The 9224-nt window shown below is 37.4% G+C and overlaps 1 protein-coding gene across 5 annotated transcripts in view; it reads left to right on the top strand.

Moving 5' to 3' along the window:
• The window catches only part of Hecw1 (HECT, C2 and WW domain containing E3 ubiquitin protein ligase 1), a 361630-nt gene that overhangs the window by 191012 nt on the left and 161394 nt on the right, over positions 1 to 9224 (top strand). For all 5 annotated transcript variants that reach the window (XM_031359678.1, XM_031359677.1, XM_031359674.1 and 2 more), the window contains one exon: positions 1406 to 1500. In XM_031359678.1, coding sequence (XP_031215538.1) covers positions 1406 to 1500 — 95 coding nt within the window. The remainder of the gene's footprint in view (positions 1 to 1405; positions 1501 to 9224) is intronic.

Raw genomic sequence — 9224 nt, 5'->3', positions numbered from 1 at the left:
AGAGCTCCCAGGGTCTCAACCACCAACCAAGGACTGCACATGGAAGGGTCTGATTGTTTAGGCAGCATGTGTATAGTAGAGGATTACAAATTCAATCATCAATAGGAGGAGAGGAGCTAGGCCCTGTGAAGGTTCTGTGCCCCAGTGTAGGGGAATGCCAGGGCCAGAAAGTGGGAGAGGGCAGGGTGGCAGGCATGGGGAAGTGGGAGGCAACAGGGGTTTGTTTTTGTTGTTTTTGTTTGTTTCTTTGTTTTTTGGAGGGGAAACTGGGAATGGAGAAATTTACATGTAAATAAAGAAAATATCTAAAAGAAAAAAAATAATGCCAGTGATAGGAGAATATTTATAAACCATAAATCCATGCAGCTTTACAAAATGGAGACTCCTAAAACAACATTAATGGGTTTATTTTAATTAATTAATCATATTTATTTATGTTTTATCATTCATTAATAAATAATATTTTCATATACTTATAAACATAAATGTATAATATTGTTATATGTGAACATAATAGTATATCTTATAAAATTATTTATATGAATAAAATATTTAAAGATACAACCTGTCAAAGTATTTTAACTAAGAATAAAAAGCATCATATTAAACACTGAGCTGCAAACACTAGTCACCATCAGGTAATAGAGGGGGCTTGAGGAATTTTTTCTATAGCAGAGCTAACTGTCAGAAAGCTAGGGGGGGTCACATGATGATTTGGTACTCATATTAATACCATCACTGACATTTCCTGAACACTTAATTGAACTCTAACTGTTTTTTTTGCTCGGCCAACATCATATAGAGTAATGTTATTGTGATTTCCATTTACATATGAAGAGTCTGGGATACAAGGAAGTTAAATGACTTGTTCATTGTCTCACAAACTATAAATCAAACACCGCCAGTGGGATTCCCCCAAAACCTATCTTTTTCTGTTTATCATCAATAGATATAGATTTACATCTACTATACAAAAATGTTATCACTGAAAAATATAGGAATTTAAAAATATGCTTTTCTTTAATATATTTTCCTCTCAGTCTTTTTTTAATTATCACAATATTAATTGCAGTAAGACATATGATAGGAAATGACAAAGAAATAAAACTACCTAAAATCTTAGAACTGCTGATTTAAAAGTAATAACATCCAGTGAGGTAGATAGGATGCCAAGTAATGTATTTATTTAACTTGAGTACAGAAATACTAAAGCCCACACAATTTTTCATGACAGTGTTTGAAGGCAGTCTGGTCCGGGGGACCAACATAAACCACCATTATTAAGGTTGCATGCTGGCTCTTGAGAGGAGTCAGTCTGCAGCTGCTGGAGAGATCCCCTTGAACTATGACTTTTCCATCCTAGATCACCCTAATGACTCAGCTTCGTTTTATTTTTGTTTTTCAGCTGAAACTAAGATCTGCTTCAAATACTACCATGGAGTAAGTGGGGCCCTGCGAGCTACAACCCCCAGTGTCACTGTCAAGAACTCGGCAGCCCCTGTAAGTCTCTGCTCTTCCTCCGCTCAGACCCAACGCACACAGTTAGTCACTTTCCAGCCACAGTTATCGCTGCTTCTTCATGTGCATACTCACACAGTTATACACGTGCACACATCTGCAATTACTCACAGCCACACTCATAGGAAGATACATTGATAGATGAATTAAGAGTACACGCACACACACAAGCACACACACACGCACACGCACACACACACGCACCACTGACTGGTAATAAAGGACACCGAAAGCTGCCCTTTTCAGAGTGCAAGCAATCTGAATGCGAGAGACATGCCAAGTGTCTGGATTTCCCTCAGCAAAATGTTTCCATGGGTATCTACTTAGTAGCAGTGTATGAGGCTTTCTTTAAGAAACATGTTTATAATAACTGATTTTGGATATTTATATTTTTGATGTTTTAATTTCTTTTTACACTTAAAATTAAACTAATTGATCAGAATGTATTACCTCAGATTCATCTTAGTCATATGAAATGATAGACCTAGAACAGATAAAATCTCACTTTCTATTCCTTGGGTAAATAGAGACCCCACCTAACGAGTTAACCCAAACAATGTACCTCAAGACAAGTTACTAGCAGATCACAGATCCAGTGCTCAGCTAGGCTTTGCTTTTTGTATATTTTGGTTTTGACATTGTTATTGTTGATTGCGTTCTTTTGAGACATGGTCTCAATGTGTAGCCCAGGCTGTCCTGGAACCAACTATTCAAGTTGGATTTCCATAGATCGTTCTTCCTATGCCTCCCAAATGCTGAAATCATAGAAGTGTGCCATCAAGTCCAGCTGTACATCCAGGATTTAAATCACACCTTTTGTTCTCTACTATGTGATTCTATTCAGTACTACAAGAGTAGATATTATCTTTTCTTGAATTTTCCCCTCATCTTTATCTTTGTATTGTTTCTCATCCTTCTCATTACTTCTTCCAGAGATTCATAAAACTTGTTTTGATCGTATTTACCAATTTTTGCAACTTTTCCCATATCCATCCTCCTTTCCTAGCACACAACTTTATAACATTGTATCATTTTTATTCTTTTAAGATCATTTATGGTTTGTTGGTTTTGTTGTTGTTGTTGTACTGGGGGGTTGCTTTCTTTCTCTCTTTTCTTTCTTCCTTTCTTTCTTTCTTTCTTTCTTTCTTTCTTTCTTTCTTTCTTTCTTTCTTTCTTTCTTTGTAGAGACAGGGTTCCTCTACATATCCCCAGCTGTCCTTGAACCTGCTATATAGATCACTCACAGAGTGAGTGCTGGAATTAAAAGCATGCACTACCACACCCAGCTTAAGAACAATGTTTTTGCAGCCTAAATACTTTTGGAGGTGTAGTTTTGCACTGTGGAGTGGTCCACTTACTAGGGACTACATTCTTAGAGGAAACTGACCCTTGCTCTTCTAGTAGCTATCAAGCACCAAGAGCTCTGCAGTTTGGGATGAAATGAGTACCTAGCCCGTCATACCATCCTAGGATTTGGTCTGACTTGGGCCTGCATAGGTGTTAAATATTCTATCACAACCACAGTGAGTTCATATGTGCAGCTGCCCTGCTGGGTTCAGAAGACATTGTTTCTTTATAGTCATCTACTGGCTCAGGCTCCTACTCATTTTGCTCCCTCTTTCACAATTCCACAATGATGTCTGACCCTTACATGGTAGGCTGTGGTAGCATGCTCTCTTTAAGCATGAGAATGCTCTTCTCTCTTATTCTCTGCACCTTAATCAGTTGTGGGTCACTGTGTTAATCATCATCTACTGCAAATACAAGTTCTCAGATGAAGAATGAGAGATGTGTTGACTACGGGTGTAAAAAAAAAAAAGTCAGTTTAATACTATGCACATTTAGGAGAATGATAGTATAAGAGTTCCTCTAAGGCCTATGACTTGTCTAGCCATAGGTTCTTAGCCTGATAATAATGCCAGGTGTGGGCTGAATCCTATGGAGTGGGTCTAAAATGCAATCAGAAAGTGTCGGGTTGTCACATAATGATCATGCCACTATTATACAAGTGGGTATGTCTTCCCAGACCAGTCATTATTATAACTTTCGGCGTGCATAGCTGGGTAAAACTGATGATTAATTTCCTCCCCTAGTAGCTTTCATTGTATCTTACATTGAAACCTCATTAGTTGGTAAGATTGACTCTAAGACCAATAGCAAAAGAAATACCTTGAAAAGATACTCTCTGACCAGTTGAGGCATCTGTAGCCTGCGCCGTTTGCTACAGGTTTCAGTCTTTCATGAATCGTTGGATTTTGGTGCTGCAGCTGTCATGGCATCACCCATATTCCTATTGGTAAACTCTCCCCTTAAAAAAAGTCACTGATTCACCAAGTTGGACTTTGGTGGTATTTGTACTTTGATCTGTTATCAATTCTATCTCCCAATGAATGCTGTCACAAAACAGTATGAGAGACCAGTCCTGAGCTCATGTGATGCTGAGACTAGAGAGTATCTCTGGGCTCTCACCACCACATGAGAACTAAGTATATAGGTCCAGTGTAACTCCAGGAAAAGGACTTTTGTAGAAACCATATTTTAATGTGTAAATAACTTTTAGGAGTGACTATGCTATTGTTGTCCTTATTCCTTCATAGCATGAAACAGTTTTCAAGGTTTCTCTTGCATTTCTCTATTTGATTTCTATCACATTAAGGCAGACAAAAAATTTTTAAGTAAATGCTCTTCCTTCTCAATTAACTACAGCTTTAAGATATTATCATTTTTTAAAACTACTGGGTTTTTGAACATATAGTGTTGTAATAGAAATTAAGCCTAGCTTTAATTTTGCAACACAATTCATTTATTGGTTAAAAATCCAAGCCGGGCGGTGGTGGCGCACGCCTTTAATCCCAGCACATGGGAGGCAGAGGCAGGCGGATTTCTGAGTTCGAGGCCAGCCTGGTCTACAGAGTGAGTTCCAGGACAGCCAGGGCTACACAGAGAAACCCTGTCTCAAAAAACCAAAAAAAAAAAAAAAAAAAAAAAAAAAAAAAAAAAAAAAAAAAAAAAAAAAAAAAAAAAAAAAAAAAAAAAAAAAAAATCCAGTGAACATCTGAATTAATATAAGTTTCTGTAATCTGATCTGGGAACTTGAACACACTGCTTCAAAGAGGAAATGCAATTAAATTTGCTTGAATGTATTTTAAATTCTATTTTCTCACTGATTATTGCTGTTACCACAGTAGTATTTTTAGGGAAGGTTACACCTATAGACATTATAGCATGCCCAAAATACCATTGAGTCATCTTAAGAACTACAATGAACCTGTAGGATTAGCAGCCATTGTGGTTCTTGTATAAAATGAGGTTGTAATTTATTCTTGATGCTTAGAGGCTTTCATTTATTTGGTGGTCCTAATCATAGATAAGAACCTGTTATGGTAAGGAGTTATAGACACTAATGTAAATGTTAATTAAATATAAGCTCTGTAATTAAGAACTCATAGTAACTGTATCATTTAGAATAATACTGTCTGAAGCCTACATGACTGGAGCATGAAGCCTCTTGTGTTACTGTATAAGGAATGGTGTGACAAAGAAGCTCAGTAACTGTTGGCTTCCAGAGGAGGTGGCATGTGAGCTAAGACTAGCAGTATGGATGAAACCTCTAGCTTGGAAGAAAAGCAGTGCAAGGCTGGGCAGATGGACATGGTGGACAGAAACACAGGGTCTGCAGTGACACAAGCACAATATGGAGGGACATCTTAAGTTGTGCTAGGCCTGAAAGACACACAGCTGGTTTTTCCATAGCTCTTGCTGCACATTTTTATAATATGTTTGTTATTTTATTGGTAGCACAAGTAATAAGGTTTATATTTCCTTCTGTTCTCTGTCAAAAATAACTTTTGAAGTTGTTTTCCTTTTCAGCACCCTTGCCTGGCCACATTTTTCCAGTGCATTCCTGTGACTCTTACTAAGCTCATGGCATGCCTTATGATCTCTCATTGTATTTCAAAGGACAGAAATCCATCTAGCTATACAATTTCTCCAATACAATGTGTGATAATCTTTCTGCAGCTTGCTTTATTGTTCACTGAAAATGTTTTGAGTACTTTATCAAGGATATGTCCTGATAGAAGATTTTTGTTCTGACCTTCCCCATTCTCTGGAGGCATCTGTAGGGCCTACTGGCCTGGAGTTGAAACATTTTCTCCACACTGCCTTGCGATTTTCTCTTGGAGTGGAGATTCAGTCTTAGGCTAGTCTTGGCATACATAGCATCAACAAGACCCTTAAAGCACCTAGCACAGCTTTCCACAGCTGTCTTATAAGACACCATCAGCTACATCCCTAGTCATGCCAGTGCCTGGGTGCCACAGGTTCTGAACAACTCCAACAGCCTTGAAAGGCAATATCCATGCAGCTGGGAAAAGGCCACCAGAATGAGAGGCAGGACAATGATATTATATTACTACTTGATTTGGGACCACAAATTTCAAGGCAGAGTGTCTCCCAGATTCAGTTTCTACAGTGTAATAATGTATTTTTTATATTGTCTTTAACAGTAAAACTTCATGACAATACTCTCAAAATTGCTTTAAGATGAACTAGTCTTACCTTTATTTCAGATGCCATTGTTTAACTAGTTCACAGTCTCTATTTTCTGGCCTTTTCAATGAGAACGTAAGAGAGACCAGAACAGGATCATTCTGCAATGTCTTTTTTGAGGAGTGGTTTTTCCATCCCGTCAGCTAGAGAAGACTTAGGAAGACTGGAATGGCAAGAACCCCAAAATGTCACATTTTTCTCAACTGTAGTTATTTTCAGTTGTTATTGTTATTATTGATGATGATGGTGCTATTGTTTCCCTATTAGTTATGCTTATAAAGACTTTCTTTCATAAACAGGAAGACTTGGAACATATCCGGAGTCATCTCCACAAATCAATTTAATTATATTTACCCAGGTTTTATGATCTTCTCATACACATGGCACCACACCCACATTCTTAAACATGTCCTTTCATCCAATTCTGATCTAGAAACCTACTTTCCTTCCATTTGGGGGAAGTTGATAGAAAGTTTAAGTTTTGGGGGCCTATAGACTTGGATTTTAATAGTAGCAACATGTTTTTTATTGCTGTATCAAAATGTTTGACACTTAGAACTTGAAAATTGTTGTGTTTTGATTTAGAGTCTTGAAGGCTTTATTCTATGGTTGGTGGTCTCAGTGTCTGGGGGCCTAGGCGAGGCAGAATGTCCCTGGACGAGAGCACACTTTGCCCATCTCATAAAGGCTGGGAAGAAGACAGAGAAAGAGAATACGTTTCCATCCCAGTAGCAAATTCAAGGGCTTTCCCTAACAATCTAACATTATGAAAATTAGTTTCTAAATGAAATGATCCCAGCTATACCAGGACAGCAAGAGTTCTGAGGTAATCATACAATATTCTTGTTTTTAATTTCTATCTCTTAAACCTCTTTCTGTTAGCCTTTCTCGGATGAGAATGTTAGAACACTCTTTGATTTGCAGCAGATATAAGCCAAATGCTAGAGATAAGACAAATTAAGTCAGGACTTGAGTCTTTATGCTAAAGTCACATACATGATTTACTAACCAACAAAGATCAGTGCAGAGCAAATATTTAACTAGAAGACTCCAGAACTGTTTTCTAATGGAATATTTGTGAGACTCTCTGATAATAAACAAGTCCAAAATCCGTACAACTTAGATAACTTATATACAGTTAGAATTGGTGTTAATAACAGATGCTGTGAAGCTTCATATTAAATGTTATACTTTACACTTTCACTATCTAATATATTTTATGCACTTATCTACCACCAAAAGAAATCAATGACAAGTAGACCTGGAAAACAATTAGTTTCGTATCTTCTTTCATGACCCATGCTCATAACCTGCATTCAGACGTTCCTCATACCCTAGTTAGCTTTTCTGGCTCTCTTTTCTTCATGTATATTGTGTCAACTAATACACATATGCAAATTTATGACCTAATTCTGCATATGAGAGAGAACATGTGGTTTATTCCTTTCTGACATTATATAACCCTGCTAAAATATTATACATTCTAACTCCATCTACTTTTCTGCAATTTTTTGGGTTCATTTTTCTTTAGAGCTGAATTTCATCTAGTTCTAATAAAAGTATTTATTTATTTATTTATTTATTTATATGGTTAATCTACAGCATTATACATTTTAAAATGATAACATACAATGAAAAAAAGCAAGTTTCTTGGTGTTTTTAAATTACCTTCATGTTGCTCATTGAGATTCAGGGTTAATAAATTGATTATCAAAAATTTTCAGAAATTTCAAATTGTTACTATTTTAAAGGTATTTTTTAATAACCTTTATGTTTTATTATTTAGATAACTATAATTTATGTTTAAAGAATCAAGCACATTGAGTTTACTATTTCTTACAAAAACTTTAGATTACAGGAATATTTAGACAATATATAATTTAAAATTCAGATTTCCTATGAGTTTTGTCATGGAATCTGCTGTGGACCTCGAAATAATTTTAACTTTGACATGATACCACATATTCCTTGAAGTCTCAATGACCTCCCTTCTTATTGAATTCCCATTAGTTATGATCTAATCCCTGTCCATTCCAAGGTCTATTAGAAGGATAGACAGCTTACCAGAGAACTCTCATTTTCCCCTGGGTCTTGCCTGACTAAGGGGGAAGGGGTGAAACATTGCATGTCCTCTTTTCTCCTTTTACCCTTATTGGTGACAGGATAAAGGTCTTTCAAGCTTTGTTGACCATTCAGAAGACATCTTTGTATTTTTAATTTGTATAAAATTTAGGCAAAACTTAAACAAAACAACCCAGGTTTTAAATAAGTCTTCGTTTAATTATGACTGAATTATCTTAAGTAGTGAAAATTCAACAAAGGGAGTTCCTAAGCCTGGAGCAGCCAGCCGGGAGGCACAGGCCCCACTAGTCTCAGGGGAGCCGCAGGGCGGCAGGTACAGGATCCTCTCAGCTTCCAAGTGACAGAGGTGGATCAGCTACATTCGCTGCCCCTTCCCTGCAAGGGGAGGGCCTGCCTCCAGGGACCACCTTGACCCGGAGTCTCCAGTGAGAACCGCCATCTTCTCTCCTGTGAGTTTCTAAGACCAGAGCAGCCAGCTGGGAGGCACAGGCCCCACGAATGTCAGGGGTCTTGCAGGGCATCAGGGACAGGACAAGCTCTGGTCAGAGTCACTAAGAACATCTATCACCAAAAATCAAGAGATGGCGAAAGGCAAACACAAGAATCCTACCAACAGAAACCAAGGCTACTTGGCTTCATCAGAACCTAGTACTCTCACTGCAGCAAGTCCTGGATATTCCAAAACACTGGAAAAGCAAGATTTGGACCTAAAAGCATATCTCACAATGCTGATAGAGGAACGTAAGAAGGACATGAATAACTCCCTTAAAGAAATACAGGAGAATACAAGTAAACAAGTAGAAGCACTTAAAGAGCAAACTCAAAAGTCCCTTAAGGAATTGCAGGAAAACACAAACAAGCAGGTAAAGGAATTGAGTAAAACCATCCAGGACCTAAAAATGGAAGTCGAAACAATAAAGAAAGCACAAAAAGAGACAACTCTGGAATTAAAAATCTTAGGAAAGAAATCAGAAAACATAGATGCAAGTATCACTAACAGAATACAAGAGAAAATCTCAGGAGCGGAAGATAACATAGACAACATTGACAGAACAGTCAAAGAAAATGCAAAA

The sequence above is a fragment of the Mastomys coucha genome, unplaced genomic scaffold (genome assembly GCF_008632895.1).
Source record: "Mastomys coucha isolate ucsf_1 unplaced genomic scaffold, UCSF_Mcou_1 pScaffold7, whole genome shotgun sequence".
NCBI classification, from domain to species: Eukaryota; Metazoa; Chordata; class Mammalia; order Rodentia; family Muridae; genus Mastomys; species Mastomys coucha.
The sequence above is the reverse complement of the archived record's forward strand: the minus strand, read 5'-3'. Positions and strand labels throughout refer to the sequence as shown.